The following is a 24,627-nucleotide window of genomic DNA, read 5'->3' as shown; positions in this document are numbered from 1 at the left end:
ATTATAAAAGGTAACTATAAATATATAATAATAATAATAATAATAATAATTATTATTATTATTATTATTACTATTATTATTATTATTATTATTATTACACTCCTGGTAATGAAAAAAAGTACACATTGACACCGGTGTGTGAGACCCACCATACTTGCTCCAGACACTGCGAGAGGGCTGTACAAGCAATGATCACACGCACGGCACAGCGGACACACCAAAAACCGCGGTGTTGGCCGTCGAATGGCGCTAGCTGCGCAGCATTTGTGCACCGCCGCCGTCAGTGTCAGCCAGTTTGCCGTGGCATACGGAGCTCCATCGCAGTCTTTAACACTGGTAGCATGCCGCGACAGCGTGGACGTGAACCGTATGTGCAGTTGACGGACTTTGAGCGAGGGCGTATAGTGGGCATGCGGGAGGCCGGGTGGACGTACTGCCGAATTGCTCAACACGTGGGGCGTGAGGTCTCCACAGTACATCGATGTTGTCGCCAGTGGTCGGCGGAAGGTGCACGTGCCCGTCGACCTGGGACCGGACCGCAGCGACGCACGGATGCACGCCAAGACCGTAGGATCCTACGCAGTGCCGTAGGGGACCGCACCGCCACTTCCCAGCAAATTAGGGACACTGTTGCTCCTGGGGTATCGGCGAGGACCATTCGCAACCGTCTCCATGAAGCTGGGCTACGGTCCCGCACACCGTTAGGCCGTCTTCCGCTCACGCCCCAACATCGTGCAGCCCGCCTCCAGTGGTGTCGCGACAGGCGTGAATGGAGGGACGAATGGAGACGTGTCGTCTTCAGCGATGAGAGTCGCTTCTGCCTTGGTGCCAATGATGGTCGTATGCGTGTTTGGCGCCGTGCAGGTGAGCGCCACAATCAGGACTGCATACGACTGAGGCACACAGGGCCAACACCCGGCATCATGGTGTGGGGAGCGATCTCCTACACTGGCCGTACACCACTGGTGATCGTCGAGGGGACACTGAATAGTGCACGGTACATCCAAACCGTCATCGAACCCATCGTTCTACCATTCCTAGACCGGCAAGGGAACTTGCTGTTCCAACAGGACAATGCACGTCCACATGTATCCCGTGCCACCCAACGTGCTCTAGAAGGTGTAAGTCAACTACCCTGGCCAGCAAGATCTCCGGATCTGTCCCCCATTGAGCATGTTTGGGACTGGATGAAGCGTCGTCTCACGCGGTCTGCACGTCCAGCACGAACGCTGGTCCAACTGAGGCGCCAGGTGGAAATGGCATGGCAAGCCGTTCCACAGGACTACATCCAGCATCTCTACGATCATCTCCATGGGAGAATAGCAGCCTGCATTGCTGCGAAAGGTGGATATACACTGTACTAGTGCCGACATTGTGCATGCTCTGTTGCCTGTGTCTATGTGCCTGTGGTTCTGTCAGTGTGATCATGTGATGTATCTGACCCCAGGAATGTGTCAATAAAGTTTCCCCTTCAGGGACAATGAATTCACGGTGTTCTTATTTCAATTTCCAGGAGTGTATTATTAAATATTATCATATGAAATGCACAGCTCACCATAAGTTATGGGCCATTCATGGTTTACACTGCTCAAAATCAATACAAGAATATTGGTTTCTCTCAATGAACAGCTTAAAATTAATTGTATTTGTGATGCCAAAATCTTAACTTAATTTTTTTCATAAATGAAAACATTTCTCATGAGTCATTTCCTTCATTGTTCATTTCTCAATGAAAGATCATACCATTGAACTAATTAACAAGGCAAGAATAATTCCATTACAAATCAATATACAAAGAGTTGTGGTAATAATTCGGTGCAGCTCAACAGCCTGGTGCAAATCTTTCGAGTGGACCCCACTTCGGTGACTTGTGTATCCCTGACCTACCTCAATAATCCTGCTGGGAAAAAGGAACATACTGTTTAATGTACAATCCAAGCAACATGTTGTTTTTTTGCAAATTGTCACACCATTGAGAAATGAAGGCTAGGGTAAAGGCAGACTGATGTATTCCATGGTCCACTGGTATTAAAACAAGTTTCCAAGCACATGCTTTACCATTAGACCACTAGGTTTAACAGAAGTGTAATGAACAAATGCCTTAATACTATTATTGACTCATAAACCTTTATCATTACCATTAGACCACCAGGCTCAACAGAAATCTAGTGAACAGATACTTTAATTCTTTTATTGACTCATAAAAGGTTTTGTTCACTCATACACACAAGTATGGAGGCAAACAGAGAGCTATAGAAGAATGACGATGAAGAGGTCTCATACTCCGAGCAGCATATGTGGAAAAATTAGAACAAAAAATTTTCATTCTTTGTGTACATGATTTTTGTGAAATTTGTTTCCATGCATGGTAACTTCAACTGCCAGTATTGACACCGGCCAACTTGTCAACCGCAGCAACTACAGACATGGTTTATCTGTTGCTTATGTTCATGATCTTTGGTTGCCAGTTCCTGCATGTCTCTCGAAAGAATAAACTGCTTTAGAATAAGTAGGCTACCTGTCTATGATTAGATCAGAAACTAATCCTAATACCTATTCCTTTAGTTCCTCCTGTCCTGTCCACATATTTCTGTTTCTCTTAGCCATATACACGGTCATGATAATCCTCTTCATTCCTTCCTGTCCCAAAGTTACTACTTGGGTATGATATTTGTTTTTTCTTCATTTTTCCCAATTATTTTTTTCCATATGCTTACCTGATTTTTTTCATATTGTGTCTAGGTTGTTTATTTCTTTACATCTTCCCACCTACATCATTAATAACTTAACTGCTTTTCTAGTCATCACCAGTTTACTCTCAGACCTACAGTATTTATAACATTTGGTGGTGTCTTATTACTTAAACCATTACATAACACAATTCAACCACATCATGAATCCTAAATATCTAAGCATAATGCTCACCACTCCTAACTAATGTAACACCATCAGGTGTTGTGCTGCAACAGGTAGTGGAATGGGAATTGAAGATATGCAAAAGGTCAGTCCCTAGAAACTCTCCAATTAACAAAATCCTTTCTCACCATGCAAGTACCAAGCTTAAATCAAGGAAACCTGTATGATATCTCAACAGTCTCCATCAAACAACCTTTTGCAATTTAGAAGAGCACTGGAGAGCTAATTTGACACTGTCTGCTGCACGGTACCTAGAGAATCAGTTTGATAAAACTATACTTCCTACAGACATGCAGCTGGAGCTGCATTAACAGCATCACAACCAGGCATGAAAGTGGCATAGCATCCCTTTATAGACAGGATATTAATACAACTCATACTATAGTTGTACTGAAATGAAGCAAACAGCAGAACAAACTATTAGTGAATGTGCAATAAGAAGAACACAAGGCGACTGGGATGACTTCATAATAACCACACCACAGGTTATCATATGGTTAAGTTACCTGGTTACCACTGATTTGGATTAAAGGAGACCACTCACAGCAAAAAATAAAAAATAAAAATTAAAAAATTGAATTTTCAATAGGGACACACACAAAGTGACGTGTGTAGATGGAGAGGGAGGTGGGAGGCAGGGAGAGTGACTGGGAATGAGTTGCTGGTGGCTCAGAGAAGTCCGAGAACATAACTTCCAGTCCCTACTTAAATCCATTGGCCCTTTCCAGAATACCTCCCCTGAGTCCATCACCCTTTTCACCTCAACAGCATCCCACACACCAATCTTTTCATGTGGCCCAAAATCCACAAACACAACAATCCTGAACACCCCATCATCCCACAGAGAGAATTTCCACTCTTGTTGAGCAACACCTCTAACCAATTGCTCAAAAACTAGCATTCCACATCAAAGATACTAACCCCTTCCTTCACCAACATTTCACCACCCCTTTACCTCTTGGATCTTTACTCATCACAGTTGATGTCATGTTCCTATACACCATCATCCCTCATGCCAGTGGACTTGCCACTTTCAAACACTTCCTCTACCAACATCCTTCATACTCCAAACCCACCACTTCATTCCTTATACAATTTGCTAACTGTATCCTGATCCATTACTACTTTTCCTGTGAATGGAAGATATACAAACAAAGATTTGGCACCGTCTTAGGACACCCGCATGGTAACTTCCCATGCCAACCTATTTGTGAGCCATCTAGAAGTAAACTTTCTAACCTCCCAAAACTCTCAACCTCTAGTCCAGTTCAGGTTCATTGAATACATCTTTGTGATCTGGACTCAAGGTCAAGACACCCTATCCATATTCATTCTCAACCTCAACACTTTCTCCCCAATCCGCTTCACCTGGTCCTTTACCCAGTGCACCAACTACTTGGATGTTGATCTCCACCTCTGTGAAGGCTCCATTTACACCTTTGCCCACAGAAAACCCACTATCCACCAACAGTACCTGCTTTTTTGACAGCTGTAATCCCTTCCACACAAAAAAATCCCTCTCATGCAGCCTAGCCACCTATGGACAATGTATCTGCAGTGATAAGAACTGCCTTGCTCAGTATGCTGAATGCCTCATGAAGGCCTTCACAGACAGGCAATAAACACCCCCCAAAACCTAGTACAGAAACAGATCTCCCATTCCATACCCTCACACATCCCCAGTCCTCTCATCACCTCCAAAAATCAGCTACAAATGAGTGTCCCCTTGTCATCTAATATCACTGTAGACTGGAACAACTGGACCATATCCTTTGCCAGGACTTTGATTATCTCCCATCCTGCCACGCAATGAGACACATCATACCCAAGATCCTCCCTACCCTTCCTAAAGTGATGTTACATCACCCATCCAACCTACATAACATCTTAGTCCATCGCCATGTCACTTCCAATCCCTTACCACAGGGATCATATCCCTGTGGCAGACCAAGGTCCAAGACCTGCTCAATTCACCCACCAAGAACCTCCTGCTCCAGTCCTGTCACAGGCTTATCCTACCTCATCAGAGGCTGGGCAACCTTTGAATGCAGTCATGTCACATAACAACTCTGCTGCAAACAATGCACAGCTTTTTATGTTGGTATGACTACCAATGAGCTGTCCACCAGGATGAATAGATCCCTCCAAACTGCTGCCAAGAATAAAGTTGAGCACATGGTGCCACAACATGTAGCTGAGCACAATATGCACCTGAGCACAATATGCTCAGTTTTAATGAGTGCTTCACAACCTGGACCATCTGGATCTTTCTATCCACCACCAGCTTCTCTGAGCTACAGAAATGGGAGTTATCCTTACAATACATCCTCCACTCTTGTAATTGTCCTGACCTCAGTCTCTGGTAATGCACTGTCCCCAAACACTCCAACCAACAGTTTACCTTCCTCCATCCTGTCACTCACTCCAAAGTCATGCCTTCACTGTGCCTTCACTGTGAACTACACCCCACTGGCTTATGCAATTGTGTATTAAATGACAAGCCCATATACCTGCCAACCCTCCCTCCCACATTCCTAGCCAGCAAACCAGCTGCCTCCCTCCAAGCTCCCAGCCACTCATCCCCACTCCCTCTCCCTGCCTCCCAACTCCCTCTCCTTCTACTCACGTCACTTGACACTACCCCTACCACAACCAGTCCATGTGCCAAAATATAGTACCATATATGGGCATAGGCATGTGTATATGTGTTTTTGTGTGTGTCTGAAGTTTCTGTCATTTCTGTGTGCTTATCCACAGCACTTCTGCCTTTGGTGAATAGTCTTCTTTAATTCAGAAGAATTTACATTCTACAAGAACTTTCCGACAACACTGAGGGGACTTTGATATTGATCATGCTTCTGAATGTTCATTTGTTATAATTTTCTACTAGTTTCTTAATATTTTTATTTCTTAATATTTCTGTTCTTTGTGTGCCACTTTTTTCATCTACTTCTATCACAATTACTGATTTTTTTGTGTTCATCAACCTGTGCATCAAACATTTGTATACTAGTGTTGTGGGCAAACAACAGCTGAAAAGAGTAAATTACACCACTGACTTAATTGCCTGTTACAATATTGCAGTAACTTAAACAATGCAGTGTGTCAATTTGTCTATTCTGTGGATGTAATCAAGTTAAAAAATGTCAGCACATCATTTCTGATGGAATTTCATTTTATTCATCTTGTCATTTGCTCACTCCAAATACGTATTCCATTTCCTACTGACTAAAGAGGGTAATACATTAACTAAAGCACTTCACTTCATGAAACTTCAGTTGCAAATGTGAGATATTCTGATATCCAATGCAAATGCTGCAATGATTACTCAATAATTGTAAATGGAAATTACATTGTTTATGGATCAAAAATTACTTTTTCATAACATAATATACAAATCAGTTCACTCACATCAAGATAACAAATGAATCTTTTGAAACATAAAGGATTCTATGATGTGACACTCAGCACATGAATATACACTTTTTATAATAGTATTTATGCCTTTTCAATGGATTTTGCCCATTCTGGATCACTGGAAGCTACCTCATCTGGACGACCCCCCATGTGACGGTACTGCCATTCAGCTGCACCCCAGCCTTTAACTCCATTCACTTTAAAATTTCCTAGGCATTCCACCACACGTGTTTCCCACTCCCAACCAATATAAAATTCAGATCTCTCAAAGATTTCTACTTGAACATGGTACCACATTCCTCCTGAAACATTAAACAAAACAAAAATATGTAAGTCACTTTAAAATCTTACTGATATCTTCTACCATTATTTACTAATCCTTCATATTATATATCATCATAATACCTTTCATGTCACCCTGTGCTAGAAAATTTTGTACTTACAAATGAACCCTGTCTTGGAGTATCATGTTATAATGTGACAAGAACAGATTTCAAACAGAATTTTAAAATAAATATTAAAAACTGTTATGACATTGAAATAAAATAAGAATATATTATTTGTCAAAAATAAAGGACTAACAAAAATGTCTTGTGACAGAAGATATGAAATGTTAAGGTCTTTGGCCCAGTCATTACTTTGATAGTAGCTCAAGGAAAGTAGGTGAGGAGGGGCAGTACAGATCAAAAAGTTAGAAAGGAACTAAAAATAACAGAAATAGGAGGAAGTCTTCTGTAATTCTGGCTCAAGAGATGAATCCTGTAGATGCTGAAAGTAAGAACAGACTGCAATGGTCAATATTGAAGTTATTAAGTGTTGACAGCAAGCTGCAGCCAATCACGTAGTAACAGACACAAATTAAGACAAGTTATAGCATATGAAAGTGAGTTTATGTGTAGTCTATAGGCTACTGGGAACTGACAGATATCTCACTGAGACTGGGTGAATGAGGTACATCAATTAGAAAGACGATGTTATAAACATAAGTAACATGAATATCAGTCATTAATGAGACTCCTTAGTCTCATGTATCAAGAGAAATGTTCCCTTTCACTTTTAGGAATGGTAACATTGAGATGAATGAAGCTATATTACTTTTATGCACAAACGTTTGGTTGACCAATGGAAAGTGGTAAAAACTTTAATGAATTCAGTGGCATATCCATGATGTTTTCTATGTCAGAATATCATCAATTGCTGGAAAGGTTATTACTGCAGGAACAGATGTCAGTTATGGTAGTGATGTAAAATAATTGGATGGTGTACTTAATGCAAACCAATATTTAGGGAGTGTTATCAGACGTATGGACATTTTTATCAAGAGAACTAGAGTAGGACTTTAAAGCAGCCAACTTAATTTGTTAACAAACAAAGAGTAAAGTTGTTACACAGAGTTTCATGCACAATTGAGTCGAAAAAAATATACAGTTACTCTCAAAAACCTGAAACAACTGAAACATTATCAATGTTACAACACTACAAATCCCATCTCTATGGACATTTTAGCAATGACTTCAGAAATTTGCTATTTTGTCCAGAATATTTAAGGTTTTATCTTTTTTAGAAACAGATATAGACACTAGAGTGTTAGAAGAACATTATTTTTATATACATATACTCATTGATGCCCTTTGTCATTTCCAACATGTCTCTTTTTACACAAAATAGTGCAAAACATGATTATAATACCAAAAACAAAAACAATCTGTATAAGGACTATAAAAGCTTAACACTGGTACAAAAAGGAGTCAAATACATGGATATTCATATACTCAATAACTTACCAGAGCATATCAAAGGTCTTGTAAGTGATAAAGATCAGTTTCAGAGTGAATGAAAGAACTTCCTGTTGGCCTACTCCTTCTACTTCATCGATGAATATCTTCACAAGGATTATAGCTCATAACTCTGTCTGCATTAGAATTGTACAATATCCATTTGACTCTTTCCACATCCCAGAGACTCCTCTCCAAGGGATCCATGGAAAATGATAAATGTAATGTAATGTATGTGTATATACAACTAACACGTACTTTGCTACTTTAGCTGGGAGGTATAAACATCTAGTGGTATTTTAGTCTTTGGCTAGCCCTTTTGTACAGGAACTGTCAGTATATCTTTATAATACTGTACATACTTGTATGGGATGCATTTAATGACTGTCTTGAAGACTGTTATTTTCTTATGTTTGATTGGACCACTTCTGTAGTACACTGAATACTGAGGAAGGGTCATGTAACCTTTCTGAAGACTATTGTTTTCTTTTATTTGATTCGAACATTTTGTTGAACATCAGACATTGAGGAAGAGTCAAATGATTTGTTATTGGCAAAGTGTGCTCTGATGAAATTAAAGGTCATCACCATATGTGAATCATTTGAGTTATATCTCAATTTAAAATAGCTAGCAGGACTAAACCCTGGTTTTGACAGACATTCCATTTCTCTTCCTCAAGGTTATATGAAGAGCTTTCCTGTGTTGCAGAAATTTGGTCACCACCTGTTAAAATCTAAAACCTGTTCCACAATTACTATGGGGTCTGTAATCACAGTTCTCTACTAAACTACTCCTCTCAGGAAGGAACCTTGCAGAAATGAATGAAAATTTTGTTGGCTTCCTGAGACATCACCAACTGTGAGAAAGGTGTCCCTTTAGCATTGTATGATGAATCCACCACAGAAGAAACACTAACCACAATAAAACACTTATGCCAAAAAAATATGAAAAATATCCTATTAGAAATAAGTGATTCAATTGCTACTTTCAATACTATGCATCAGCAATTTCATGTGAATGCTAGTAGCTCATTAGTGTTATTTACTTTTAATCTATTACACAATTTTGTTACTTTCAGTGACTGTCTTATCATCTCACATTGAATGCTTCTCAGTTATTATCATTAATTATTTACAATGGAATAGATATGATGTGACTCCAACTTCTCCTGGTGTAAGGGACAGTGAAAGGGGTGAGGGTTGGGGATATAAACCCTGAACCAGCTCTGAGGCATTCCATTCATCAGTGCACCAGATGATGGCAACACAATGATTTACCCATTGGACAATGACATCTGACTTTTCATGCATGAACTATTTCGCAGAATATATATGGTTATTGAAAAAACATGTGTGCCTTCAGCTGATTTTATTTCAGCCAAGCATTAGGATCTGGGGTTAATAGTTATTAAGGGATATCTGGTAAATGGTTAAGCCAAACTTAGTTTCTTTTATTTTATAGTTCTGCACAGTTCCTTGAGAACCACATCATGAGTCACAATTCTGTGTGGCATTAGAAAGAGATGCTCAGTAAATACAGTGTGTGATTCAAAAGTTTCAAGACTTAACTCAGAACTATAAATTTATTGGACATTTAAGTACAGAGGATTAAAATTCTTCAGCATCAACACAGTGCTTCCAGCGCATCTTCCACTGTTCGTAGCCCTTCTGGAAGGCCTCGGGCGTCATGCTGTCAAAGGCTCTCATCGAAGCCTGCTGGATGGTGTCGATCGAGTCGAATCACTTCCCTTTTAGTCCTGTCTTGATTCAGGGGAAGAGAAAAAAGTCACTTGGAGTCAAGCCAGGGCTGTAGGGTGGCTGTGGCAGTGTTGTCACATTTTGTCCAAAACTTTGGCAGCGGCACACGACGTGTGGGCGGGTGCATTGTCGTGGTGGAGAATCCAATCGCCCTTGATCGGCAGGCAGATGCAGCGAACTTGATCCCTCAAGTGGCGGAGCACTTCAGCGTAAAAGTCACCTGTGACATTCTGTCCATGAGCAACAAACTCCTTGTGAATCACTCCTTTACCATTAAAAAAAATAATCAGCATGCACTTCACACACGACTTGCTCATGTGAGCTTTCTTGGGCTTCGATCAGGAAGCAGTGTGCCATTATGAGCTTTGACACTTTGACTCAGGATCATACTTGTAGACCCAGGTCTCATCACCAGTAACCACTTTCTCCAGAAGGTTCAGATCAACATTCAACAGTTGGAGCATTTCCTGGTGCTGTTTCTTTTGATCCACTGACAAAACATTTGGCACCAGTTTGGCACACATTTTTCACATCATCAAATTCTCCATCACAATCCTCCACACCATACTCTGACTGAGTCCCAGTTCATTGGCAATTAATCTAGTACCAAAATGATGGTCATTGTTTAAAAGTTCCCACACTCTCTCCACATTTTGATCCGTTTGGCTTGATGATGGCCTCCCAGAGCGGTCGTCGTCTTCAACATTCCGGTGGTCATCTTTGAAATGTTTGTCACACATGAAAACCATTACACAGGACAGGGATTCTTCCTTAAAGGCCTCCTGAATCATACCGAGAGTCTCCGTGGCAGTTTTGTTCAGTCGCACGCAAAACTTAATCGCATAATACTGCTCCAAGTGCCACTCCATATTCACATCTCCCACTTTTTGACCAAGGTCAATCACACACACTCACGCTGCAAGTGATGTGCACTCTCCAGGGTTCTGGATGCAACTGCCGCAGCATCAGTTTGTTCCCTGAAACCCCCCACTAGTTACCCCACCCGGCGGAACTGGTCCATGCACACTCCTCTACTCAGAAATGAATCAGTCTTGAAACTTCTGAATCACACCTTGAATATGAATTAATTTTATAAATATACTGGCATCCAGCAACTAATCTGCTTGGAGTGACACAGAAAGATTATGATAGAAATTCCTTACAAAAGAACAAATATTTATATCAGACACATAGTATTAGGAGAAGGAGTGGTGAAGATACAAGACAAGAAATCTGTAGGGCACCCATAAACCTCTCATTTTTAGAAATGAACTCTCACAAAAATCTCAGAGTTACATTGGTAAAAGATAAATGGGAATTTTGTAATTGATTCTTCAATAATGTTTTTTTTTTTATGTGTAGATAGTGAAAATTGTGTTAAACTAATTTCCAAAGTCTCACATAATGAACAGAAAAAATCTTTATCATTTCCAGAAAGCTTATTGACTATGTTGAAAATGAGTTTTTTTCCTCCACAAGAGAAGACAGAAACAGAAATACACATAACTTAAGTAACTGGACTAGCACTGCCACTGCGACAGCAATAAACAAAGTCCATGGATGAATCTGGTCATTGGATTGTTGAATAGTAGAAATCGCAAGAAGGTCCAGTCCCAATCAGAGTCAAAGTCCAGATGAGGGCAATCCCAGTGGTGTGATATTGAGGTAACATCGATAGTATAGTCCAGGATGAGACTGGTGGAGTGTGGTACCATGTGCACTTATAAAGCCCTAGTGACAAATGAATATTCCTGCTGTCAGTGAATCTGTAGTGGCGTGGCACAAAGTGATCAGAGTGACATCAGTGTTTAGCTATTCTGTGAGGGTAGGCCAGTTGGTGTTGCTAAGATACCCTGGAGACAGCTACGTGCACAGGCCATGCCTGCAGTATCCAGCTTGGCAGTGCAATGCATGAGCTGGAAACTGCTGGCTGTGGACTGCATGCCATGTGACCTGTGGCTGCATGGTGGCAGGTGCCATCATGGTGTTCCCATTGATGATACCACATATTTATTTTAGGTTTTACTGTTTTTGGTTATTCTCTTTAGCTGTTTAAAAGGTATCTCTCAAAATTAGTGATACTGGTTCTAATAAGTATTTTTAATTCAAGACAGAGTATTTACAGACACTCAATATTCTTTAATCATCACTGATGGTTATTAAATCATGGCCAGTGGTTATGTCACATGTTACATTCACCTGAAGGCATTGAAATAGTATCGATTTCAAAGTCTTTCTCATGCAAATCTGCGCATTTTAAATAACTGTAAAATTGTGTACCTTCATGCTGAATTTGAGATGGAGAAACAAAAAGAAGTCAGTGATACCTCCAGATTTCAGAGAGTATGGGCTAGCTTTGCCATTGTGAACCAGAGGCTCTTCCTACTAGTGTTGTATAGTTGGGCACTTCATTGAGGTGAAAAGGTTGCCAGTCATCCAGTGGACACACATCCCCCTTCTAAGCACTTGCAAGTGATATTGTCCTTGTAATTAAAATCCATAAATATAGAATTATACACCTTTATATATAGTTACATACATTGAGCACAAAAATGACAGCAATTATTGTTGTTGTATTGCATCTGGATGACTTGTTTAAGTCTTTCTTACCTTGAGGCACTAAGTTAAGCAACTGAGAGATCATAATCACAATATATCATAGCTTGTTGCCCCTTTTTTTTGCCATGGTGACTGTCCAGCAAGAGGAAACTGTATCGTTCCACAAAATTCCTAGGGTGCAGTCAACACAGTTCACGCAGCTGCTGGACAAGGTGACATTGGCATCTGAGGACCAACAGCTTCTGCAGCAAGCTCAGCTTCAACGCATCACCCAAACTGATGACAATGGCAGCAGATACCAGTTGGCTCCAGCACCCTACACGTTTGATGCTGCTGCAGATGAGCAAATTGCAGCTATTTCAACACTTCGCCACTTACAACATTTTTGGTGTGTTCAGTGATCATATTTTCTTTCTTGGGCTGGTGTAGATATCTTACACATTTGCACCAAGCTTTTTCCCCTTATTTCGCATGAATCAGTTCATTTCCTGGAAGTCATTGTGGCCCTTGTCAAATCGGCTACCACTGCCCGATCTAAGTTGTTCCGAATGGAGTGCCAAGCTACCCAGTCCTATAGCCAGTGGCTATCATATGTCATTGTGGTAAGTTGTACAGGGCACCATTTTGAAGGATGCTATAGTTCAAAATGTTATTGATTCCAGACTTTGGGTGGAAGCCTTCAAATTATCAAACCCTATGCTTGAGGATGTCATTCGAAGTGTGGGAATTGTTTGACACCACAGAGCTAGAAATGTTGCCACCTGTAGTGGCTGCTGTTGATATATGTCAGTTTTCTCCACAAGTAGCTATTGTCCTACCAGCCACCATAAAGAGACTGCAGCATGCCTGCAGCAGCTACATAATGGCAGCAAATTGCAATCCTGCCCTCAGTGCCAAATCTCTCATAATAGGTACACATGTCATTTCTGCTGAACTAAATGTTTGTTTTGCAAAAAGATTGGTCACATTCAAGACATTTGCTGAAAGAAATTATGGGACCGATGTGTTAACATGGCCACCCATTATTCTGATGCAGTGGATGTCTATCAGGTCAAAGTTGATGATGCCATGTTCCTGGACCATTTGGTTTCTGATGAGTCTTTAACAGTTCAAACCTGCTACAGCATTTCTACTAGTTGTGAATCATTCCAGCCTGTGGATTGTACCTAGCATCCTTCTGTTCTTGTACATGAACCAAAGAAACCTTTCATGCACCTGCATGTTGAGAACTGGGATGTCCAATTCCAGCTGGGTACTGGGGCTTCCGCTACAATAACCAATAGTTCCATGTTCAAAAAGCTCAGTTTCCCACTACTTGAAGTTCTTCCTCAGGTTCTTACATGTACAATGGGGATCACACATTGCAGTCCTCAGCACATGTCTTCTTTAGATGGAGTACAGATCTACCATCAAAGCAATTCCAGTGATGGCACTTCAGTCTTACGACAGTTCTGACATTTTTGGCTCCAATGGCTTTGACCCCTTTCGCCTCCAGATCTCAGGTGATATGGCAGTGATCAATTCCCATGTCCCTCATGACAGCATAACAAAGCTCTGTGACAAATGCCATCAGCTTTTGAGGACTCTCACAGCAAAGTGAAAGAATTTTCCTCTCACATTACCTTGAAAGATACCACACAGGTGGTCCTCAAGCAAATTTGGAGAAGGATACAGCAGAGTTGGGATGGATGCACAGCCTGAGGGTTTTCATGCCCATCTCTGCCAGCCACTGGTCATCGCCCCTTGTCATTGTCAGTAAACTCAATGCTCAATTCTGCAGATTTTAAGTCCACTGTCAATGCAATCTGTTGTGTGATTCATATCCACTGCCTTCAATATCAGCATCAGTTTCTGCTCCAGTCAGCCTCCAATGGTTTTTAGAGCAACTAATGTCAAAGGTCTCCTCCTGCTCCAACCAACAGGATGACACTGTCATCTTTAGCAGTACTCCAGGTGCGCACCTCCACAAACTGGAATGCCTCTTCCAACCTCTCATCAAAGTGGGACTACAGTACAATCAGGAGAAATGCAATTCTATTTGTGCTCAAATAGAATACCTTGATCATGCCATTGACTCCCATGGAGTTTGCTCTACTGCCAAACACTTGCAGGCTATTTGGTAGTTCCCTTCCCCAAAGAATCTCACCAAGTTCCAAGCTGCCCTTGGGAAAATCTTGTATTATCTTCAGTTTTGTACCTAATGTTGCTCAGATCATTGCACCCTTACATGCTCTCAGGCAGAAAAATGTTCCCTTCATCTGGTCATTTCAGCAGGAAATGGCTTTTTGCCCAATTGCTTTCACATTGAAATTGCTTAACAAAGCTTGAGTGATTACAGTCAACTAGAGAAGCAGACAACAGCAATTGTCTATGGCATTTCCAAGTTTCAACACTATCTTTACAGAGAGAAATTCGCCCTGCTAAAGGATCACAATCCTCTCATCAGTTTATTCCACCCAGCCAAACCTCTACCCACTCAGACAACACAAAAACTCCAACACTGATCACTTACCCTGGCCAATGAAAACTGTGAATTTCTATATTGCCCCATGACACACCACACTAGTGCAGGTACTTTACCATACCTTTCTGTCATATTAAATGGGGAATTTGAATCTTCCAAGGAAGCTTGCTTTGAAATTAACCAGATCGATGAAACCACAGTGGCTACTTTTCTGACTGACGACGATCAAATTGCCATGGCCACAGGGTAAGATGATGCCCTCCTGCTTCTTCACCAGTTTATTTGGTCAGGCTGGCCCATGGATAGGATGCTGCTGCCCAGTGAGACTCTCCAGCATTGGTTTTCCCAGCAGGATGCCTTTTCATTCCAGAATTTAGTTGTGTATTATACACACCAAGTGAACAGGGTCGGGTGCTGATTCCTGCATAACTGCAGCAGCAGGTGTTAGAATTACTTCATAAAGGAGATTGAGACATTGCCCATATTGAGCAGTTGGCCAAGCAGCACTCCTTGTGCCTTGGGATGGATACGAACATTGACACATGATCACACATTGCAAGGAATGTACAGAGAATCTGCCTGATCCAAATGAATAGTTGTTTGACTGGCCTTGAGTGGACACCCTCTAGCAGTGATGTCACATCAGTTTTGCAGGGCCACTTGGGGGTTTATAATGGCTTATTGCAGTGGACACTTTTTCCAAATTTCCTTTTGTGGTCTCTATGAATTCCACAATGTCATCCAGCATGATTCTGCCAAGAAGGATTATCAACCACCATTGTATCAGATATGGCCCACACCTAGCTTCAGCAGAATTCACATCTTTCTGTAATGCCAACGCATCACCCACATTAGATCAGCTCCCTTCCTACCCCACTCTAAGTGGAATGATTCATGCATACCTTCAAGGCACAGATGTTAAAATTAAGGCAGTTTCACTCCAAAGAAAATGGTCTGCTGCTGTTCTTGTTGATACAAGAGTTGATCCAGAAGTAAGGTTTCCTTCATTTTTACAAAGAGACAACATTGTTTATTCTCACAGAAATTTATATTGTTGGAAAGAAGAAACTTAGCTCTATTTTTCTACATAATCACTATCTTTTTCTGTGCATTTTTATAGATGGTGCTCCAGTTTCTGTATCCCCATATTAGAGAACTCCACTGACAATCTGCTGAGGAAGTATTTCACCTCTTCTTTGACTTCATCATTGCCCCAGAAGCATTTGCCACCCAAATGTTCCTTTAACTTGGGAACAAGTGATAATCACTACACATGAGGTCCAGACTGTAAGGTGTGTGGGGCATGACAATCCAACCAAAGTTTGTCAAACGTTCCTGGCTTTGGCAGCATACATAAGGTTGGGCATTATCATGAAGCAATGTTACACATGCTGTCACTTGTCCTCTCTGGCAGTTCTGGGTAGCTCACCAGAATTTTTGTAATGTTTCAAAATAACTGCCTGATTTTATTACTGTCCCAGGTTGCATGAAATTGAGCAGCAGTATGCCCTTATGATCCCAAAACACAGTGGCCATGACTTTGGCAGCAGAAGAAATTCGTTTGAACTTCTCTGCAATTGGCAATGCCATTGTTTTGATTTTTCTTTTGTTTCAGGAGTGAAATGAAATACCCATGCTTTGTCTCCCTTAGGAATGGAGTCCAACAATCCTTCCTTATATTCTTGACACTTCTGAAGAAAGGGCTATCATAGGAAGGCATTTCTCCTTGTGTTCTGCTGTAAGCAATGTGGTACTCATCAGACACAACACTTGTCATACCCCAATTTTTCTGTCAAAGCTCTTTCAATTGTACTGTAAGAACTCCCAGTAATCTGAGCAAAAAGTTCTCCAACAGTGTTCCTTCTGTTTTGAAGCACTTCACATTGGACCATCTCAATAACAGCAAATGAAAAGAAGGTCTTCCACTCCATTCTTCATCACTGACCTCCTTCCGACCAGTACTAAACTCCCTGCACCATTTTGAACAGACATCCACTTATCGCTATACACTTGTATCAACTGACTATGAATATCCATGAGTGGAGACCCTTTCACATGTGGAAACCAAATTACAGAATGAATCTCACACTTGGCAGTATCAACAACGGTCACCTCCATTGTGGATTGCTGTTGAGCCAATACTGTGCAGTGCAGCAAAGTGCGGCCAGGCAGAATCGAGAGTGGGAGAACAGCTGCACACAGTGGTGTTGATGGATTTCACCTTGCACCTTCCCATGTGGCTGGAGATCATTGGGAACCTTACTTCTGAATCAACCCTCATATACTGTATAATAAACTTCTGCATGACAGGTCTCACAAGACTACACTGCATCTCTCCCATCCTCCATGATGCAATCCTCCATCTCCCACAAAATTCCCAGCCAATGCTAAGGTGTATTTCAGAGTCTTTAATGATGGTCATTCATGGGTACCTGGGATTATGGTAAAACCTATGGGCAGAGCAACCTAAGTTATCTGGGACGGGTCAGACCACTATTGTCACAGACACCAGAATCAGCTGAGTTCTCACACTGTTCCTGGTCCTGCTCTAGATCTTTCTGTTCCAGAGCATGTTCGTGCAGATGGTTTCTTCCCCAGCAGTTATCCATGGCTGGTTCTGCACTAGCTGCCTGGCACTGCCATCAGGATTCCTGCATCATGACTGCCATTGCTGTGATCACAGCCATTGCAGCCTGGGTCACTGGGTCACCTCTGGCCTGGACCTCCCCACTGCTCCCATCATCCAGGGTGGAGGGGGGAGAGTGTTATCATCAATGCGCAACATCACCCACCTGGATAGTGTAGGCATGGCCCCTGCACAGAGCTGCCTCCATGGTGTCTTAGTAACACTGGCTGCTGTGCCCTTGCGTATAGCTACACACTGATATCACTCCAATTATGCTGTACCACACCACTGCAGACTCACCAATGGTGGGCATACACATATTCCATCAGAACTTTATATGCATGCATGGCACCACACTCCACCGGTCTCATCCTGGACAACACTATTGCTGTTACCTCAATGCCACATCACTAAGATCAGCCTCATATGGACTTCAACTCTGCTTGGAATTTGGCTTTCTACTATTCAGCAGTCTGACCACTGGATTCATCCATGGACTTCTCTAATTGGCAGGATTAGCCCATTTATTGAAGTTATATGTATTTATGTTTCTGTCTTTTCTTGTGGAGGAATAAACTGTGTTGCTTACTTACATCTTCCGTTATTTGTTGTACCTCCATCCACAGAAATGACAATGTACTCATTAAGACCATATTGGTTGTCCTTTTCTGTATGTTTGTGATTAATGTTCTGCATAATAAATAGCACTCTAAATGAACTGTAATTCCTAGCTAAAAAAAATTATTTCGGTAATAATAAAGCCAGTACTACATAAATTGAAGAATTCCAATTTATTATAAAATGAATACACTTTCATTTCAGTCCTATTAAGAGCATCGAGTGTTAACAGAAACAAGTTCACCAAAACTTACTGTAAGCAATAGAAAATTTGATACAAGCTTTTTGCTCATATCTGATAAGATGAGAAAAGTTTCAAATTTGAACAATACAATTTTGTTATTTTGTAAATGTCTAGTGTTTCTTTCAGTATTTAAGTAAGCAATAGTGAGTACATCCAAATAAATTTTACTTCTGGAATGAGATTTTCACTCTGCAGTGGAATGTGTGCTGATATGAAACTTCCTGGCAGATTAAAAGCGTGTGCCAGACTTAGTTTTAATCAGCCAGGAAGTTTCAAATTTTACTACTGTTTTCCTCACAGAGCACTCTGTAAAATAGAGAACTATAAATTCCTACCTGCTTCAAAAGAAAAACCATAATGGGTTGGAGGTGTACCACCTTCCCCATGTTGGTACAGTTTAAGGTTACAGCCATTTAATGGTATTGGTTCTCCACTTTCTTGATACACATAACCAATTTCCAAGCTGAAATACCACAAACATTTGTTTCTAAAATCAAATTTGACTTTATGAATGCTATATAATATTGTAACCTATATTTACTTATGATTATGAAGCTCTCATTGTCTCCAGCACATGTAGAGTTCATGCAAAATAACATTGCCTCTGTGAAGAAATGCATTCTTATGCTGAGAGCTGGGCAAATCCACCCCTTATCTGTCTCAGTTGATTATCACCTGTTGATCTGCGCACTTCAAGCATTCTCTCAGCTATCTCTTTACTACATATGATGGCACTGCAGTCTTTGTGTACTATAGGTGGAGGAAAAGTTCTGCACAATGAGGTACATGTCATTAAATTTATGTTGGAAGAGGCAAGCAAGGAAGCAAAATTCTCATTAAAAAGTTTGCTTGAGAGTGCTTCAGGAACCACTAGCTATTTATTCCAGACAATAAAGAAAGAGAGGGAAGACATAGCAACAAGTAAGTCTCATGTCTTCACTACTTTAGGAAAGATGTGGAAAAAGGAGCAGAAAAGTTTATGTAGAGGTAATATTGATGAACGGGTTCTCATGGGACCAACACATAATTTCCATGTGACATATGTTATCTGGTTTACATTGTCAGTATAGTAGTAAGAAATGTTGTCTGCCACACAACAATTTTTAAACCATTTTCTTTTGTTTTACAAGATTTACTGTTGCTAGCACATAGTTCAACTGGTTTTGATTTGGTTGAGACTTTTTATGAAACTATCTCTTTTTTAGTACTTTAGTGAGAAGTTATTAATTTTGAACATTTATGCGATTCTTCAGTTTCTCCCGGCGTATTTGTTGCTCGAACAGTCCACGGGTATACTGTCGGTTCATAGTGTCCAACGGGCACAATATTTCGGCGAACAGATATGTCACCATCGTCAGGTGCACTGATGAACTGAGCTCCTGAGGGTGGACGGCCGATTTAAATGCCCTCCCCCCACGGGCTGCTCTCTCCACCGTCCGCGCCTGCGAGCTGGCGGTCGCGAAGATGCGGATGTCGGAATCTGTCGTAGCATCGATGTGCTTGCTGCGTCCCTGGTCGCCAGTTCGTACTTCTTGCTGAGAGTCTTCTTAATTTTATTCAATGCCGGGTCCCAAGCCTTGCTGAGATTGTAACCACAATCTCGGTTGATAAGATCTTCCCTGGTGCAAATTTCGATAGCCTCCCTTATAACGCTGTCCCAATATTTAGAGGTCTGAGCTAGGATCTTGGTACGCTCATAATCCATCTTGTATTTTCTGTTTAATGGGGAATACTATAAACAAATGGAGTGAGTCGCAATGGGCAGCCCACTCTCGCCAGTGGTCGGAAATTTGTACATGGAGTACTTCAAGGAGGAAGCCTTGGCGTCATCCAATTGGAAACCTACTTGTTTCTTCCGTTATGTCTACGACACGTTCGTCATCAGGCCCCATGGTAGGGACAAGCTCCTGGATTTCCTTACACACCTGAACTCCATACATCCAAACATCAAATTTACTATGGAAACCAAAGTGGAAGGAAGATTACCATTCCTGGACGTCATGGTCAAGAGAAGAGCTGATGGTACCCTGAGCCATGATGTGTACAGGAAGAAAATGCACAGTGATGTGTACCTGCACGCAGACAGCTGCCACCACACTTCTCAGAGGAATGGAGTACTAAAAACACTAGTACACAGGGCGCGCAGCATCTCAGACGCAGAGAATCTGCCCCAGGAATTGGAACACCTCAAAACCGTGTTCCAAAAAAACAGGTACTCAGAATGGCACCATTGCACAACCTGTGGAGACGGATGAAGTCACGGCAGAAGAGGTAGCCACTGCCTTTATTCCATACAATTGGCCGTATATTAAAGAAACACCGAGTTAAAACCATCTTATGCCCACCCAATAAAACACAGGCATTACTGGGAAGTGTGAAAGATGACCCCGTTTGAGGAAGGCTGGCATATACCAAATTCCCTGTGAGTGTGGGAAGACTTATATCGGACAGACAGTGCGCTCCATCGAAGATTGTTGCCGAGAACATCAAAGGCACACTCGACTGAAATATCCAAATAAGTCGGCGGTAGTAGAGCACTGTTTGTCCGAGAAACATGAGATGGATTATGGGCGTACCAAGATCCTAGCTCAGACCTCTAAATATTGGGACGGCGTTATAAGGGAGGCTACCGAAATTCGCACCAGGGAAGATCTTATCAACCGAGATTGTGGCTACAATCTCAGCAAGCCCTGGGACCCGGCACTGAATAAAATTAAGAAGACTCTCAGCAAGAAGTACGAACTGGCGACCAGAGTGGACGTAGCAATCACATCGACGCTACGACAGATTCCGACGCCCGCGTCTTTGTGACCGCCGGCGCGCGGGCGCGGACGGCGGAGAGAGTGGCCCGCGGGGGGAGGGGATTTAAATCGGCCGCCCACCCTCAGAAGCTCAGTTTGTCAGCACACCTGATGATGGCAACATGTCTGAATGCCGAAATATTGTGCCTGTTGGACACAATGAACCGGCAGTATACCCGTGGACTGTTCTTGAACATTTATATTTGTCAAATTATCAGCCACACTGACATAACATGCTAATACAATCATCTGCACACTCACTAACAATAGTGTACAAGTTTTGTGAGATATTTGTATGGGTGCAGGCCTCTAGAGTCAATGTGCTCCTACCCTAATGCACGGAGGTCGTTCGAGATTGAGGCCCCACCACTACCATTGTCACCTACCCTACTGTGCCATTTGCACAGGTTCAGACTAAGATATTTTGTGCACTCTCTAACTGTGTGTAGACTTTATACAACTGTACTGCAAGTGAGACAGAAATTAATGTAAATTACTTAACTTCTTATCTCTTCTCTGACAACATAAGTTTTAGGTTTCATATGCAGTTTGGAATTTCATTACAGTTGTTCCATTTCTCATACATTATTTTACTCAGTTTCATTGAAGGTGACTCAGCTGTCTTTTCTTTTCTTTGCTTTTCTTTCCCCTTCTTTTTTCTGTTTCATCATAGAAAATCTAAATTTTTCCTCAAATTGGTCTATGTACGAGATATGTTCTGTGGTTACTTTATTTGGAGTGATATTTTATGTATTATTGTTTTGAACTTCCAATGTTATCTGTCAGTACTTTTATACAAACCACTTTACATTATTTCATTTTGAGATAGTAGTTCATTGACTTTAATCAGGGAGGTATTTGATCAAAAATGCTGTTTTCAGGCACAGATACAGTTTCTGACTGCCTGGGCCATAATTTGTGAAGATATGAAAAATGATTTTTCTGTTGTTGACCTGTTGTATGTTGATGCATTAGATGAAAAACACTCAGAAATGTACCAGAATTACCTGAAAGATATGAAATATTGTCCCTCAGATGTTGCTTTCTTCCAGAAAAGACTGGTATGCAAACTATCCACCCACTTGAATGTGAGTGGCATTTAAGTGATAGAACTTGATGCCATGTATAGATGAAACAGTGGGATACCATGTACATTTCCCTTAAATACAAGTTTAAGGAGCTGTTTGTAATTGAGAGTGATGTTGAGTCAATGTGATACACTTCTCCTACTGGAAAATCTTGACCCCATGTGAAGCTAACCCTGCATTTTTTGTAGATATTCAGTGATGATAACTTTTTGCTATCCTATTTGAAATGTGATCAACTGACTATATTTATTTTTTGATAATTTTATTTTTGTGTTTTAGGACAAAAAACTATGGTGGCACACATGTCATTGTGGCACCTTTGTGAGGTACTAAAGCTGGTGGTAAATGGTTTTCCCACTTCTGTTTTGTGTGCTGTCATGAGTTGCCATTACACATAAAATAATAATGAACAGTGTTTTCTGTTTTTATTTCATGTTTTCTTTTATTTATTTAAGAAATATTCATTACCAAAATTATAGTTTACTTACCACAACATGAAAACAATCCTTGAAACTTTATCACGCAATACAGGTATGAAACGATAAAAGTCACACTAATGTATATTGCAGAAGCAGAGCAACGTGTTCTGACAACAGTAGTGACCCCATGACAAACAGCAACTGACTGTTGCAGCAGTTTTCATGCATCTCATGCAGTTTTCCACCACCAGATGTCAGGCATAGACAGAGATGGTAAAACGTATTCCCAAAAGCATTGGGATACCCCTAAGTTGGTGGCAGGTATGCTTCCCAAGCTCCAAAAATGACAGATTAATTTGTGGTAAGTATACTTTCCAAGCCTCTTTCAGAAACTATGTTGGCGGTAACCATACTTCCCAATAACTATTTAAACATCATTGTTTGGTGGGCTATATACGTCCCAAAGTTGAAAGCAATATTTCACAACAAACAGAAATTATAGCTGGTGCAGCAGACTACCACTAGACACCAGAAGCATACAGAAATGGTAACACATATTCCCTTAAACACTATAAAGAAATGCGTTTAGTGGGAAGTATACCCCCACAGCCCATGAAAGGGTTAAAGCAGATCCAGGAAGAGTGTGGTCAGTTAATCAAACATACAGTGAATAATAGCGCTCTGGAAGCAAATACTGGCAAAATATCAGAAGGAGAGCCACAAAGTGTATGCACAGAGCATTCATTCTGCCTGTTTAAATGATCATCCCAGCAGCAAACTAAGAGCAAAGGGTATGACCAGTGATGACCCATATTGAAACAAATCATGCCGTTAACCTGGATTCCCAGGTCTTACTCAGTACCTTTCAATGACTGGTAAATAAGGCTATAAAAACTTTACGTGCTCATGCTGTTAAAATGTAGTTCAGTGGTTGTGGAATTGTTCCTCGATATAATCATGGAACTCTGGTTTTGAGGCAAATGGAAGGCTCATTGGTTCTGTAACAAATTGGTTTGCAACTGCTTAGACTTTCAGCACAGACCTGAAAGGTGTGATGATGATGAGGTCCCATACTCCAAGGGGCTCACTCAAGCAAACATGCCTCATGCCCACATGACCGTCATCTCCAGAAGCTCTGACCGGAGCTCCAATTCAATTGAACTGCCAAAGATAGCAGTCATGTGTACATGAGGTGTGCTTGGTTGTATGAATGTGTGTGTGTGTTTCCTTTTTTGAAGAAAGCTTTGGCCAAAAGACTAATATGTAACAGTCTTTTTCATTGTGCCTATCTGCAACTCAATGTGTCATCTTTACAGGAAGTAGCAGTCTATCCTTTTCCTAATATTGTTGATATTCGAATGTGAAGTTTTCTTTGTTTGATTTCAACTGGATACTAGTTTAGTTGAATGGGTATAGTGTGCTTATGAGGATTTATTAGATAATGTGAAACTATGCAGATGATTCATATATCTACAATGAAGTGGGCATATCGTCTGCAAAATCTATACATTTAAAATGCTGCAAAGATTGGTAACTTCTTTCAAATGGTCAGAAATGCACTTTACAAAATGCAGAAAAGTGATGTCCTACATTTACTACATTAAATGAAGTATCTAAAGACATTCTTCATCCCCTTAAATATTTTTCCCATAGGTTGGACTATGAACAACATATATAGAGGTATTTAAGCAGTCATTCATTCCTCGCTCTATGCACAACTAGAACAGGAAAGATGCGTAACATGGATATCATGCTAAATACCCTCTGCCATACACTTCAAGTGGTTTACAAAATATATACTTAAATTTAGATGAATCTTTGTGTAGTTCAGATAAACATTTCAGCAGAGAACTCAAAACTCTCACAATAGATCTCAATAAGTGTTTATAATATGTGACAATATTAATTTATTAATGATTGGCTGCAGAAACAATCATAAAAA

The 24,627-nt window shown here is 41.0% G+C and overlaps 1 protein-coding gene across 1 annotated transcript in view; it reads right to left on the bottom strand.

The window, feature by feature from the left end:
- Nucleotides 1–6,106: 6,106 nt before the first annotated feature.
- Nucleotides 6,107–24,627, bottom strand: part of LOC126184833 (uncharacterized) — a 78,976-nt gene continuing 60,455 nt past the window's right edge. Inside the window, exons 7-8 of the mRNA XM_049927422.1 lie at nt 18,713–18,840; nt 6,107–6,635 (exon numbers count right to left, since the gene is read on the bottom strand). Coding sequence (XP_049783379.1) covers nt 6,415–6,635; nt 18,713–18,840 — 349 coding nt within the window. The 3' untranslated portion in view covers nt 6,107–6,414. The remainder of the gene's footprint in view (nt 6,636–18,712; nt 18,841–24,627) is intronic.

This window comes from Schistocerca cancellata, chromosome 4 (genome assembly GCF_023864275.1).
Source record: "Schistocerca cancellata isolate TAMUIC-IGC-003103 chromosome 4, iqSchCanc2.1, whole genome shotgun sequence".
NCBI classification, from domain to species: Eukaryota; Metazoa; Arthropoda; class Insecta; order Orthoptera; family Acrididae; genus Schistocerca; species Schistocerca cancellata.
Note: the sequence above shows the minus strand (reverse complement) of the source record. Positions and strands in the feature narration are given on the sequence as shown.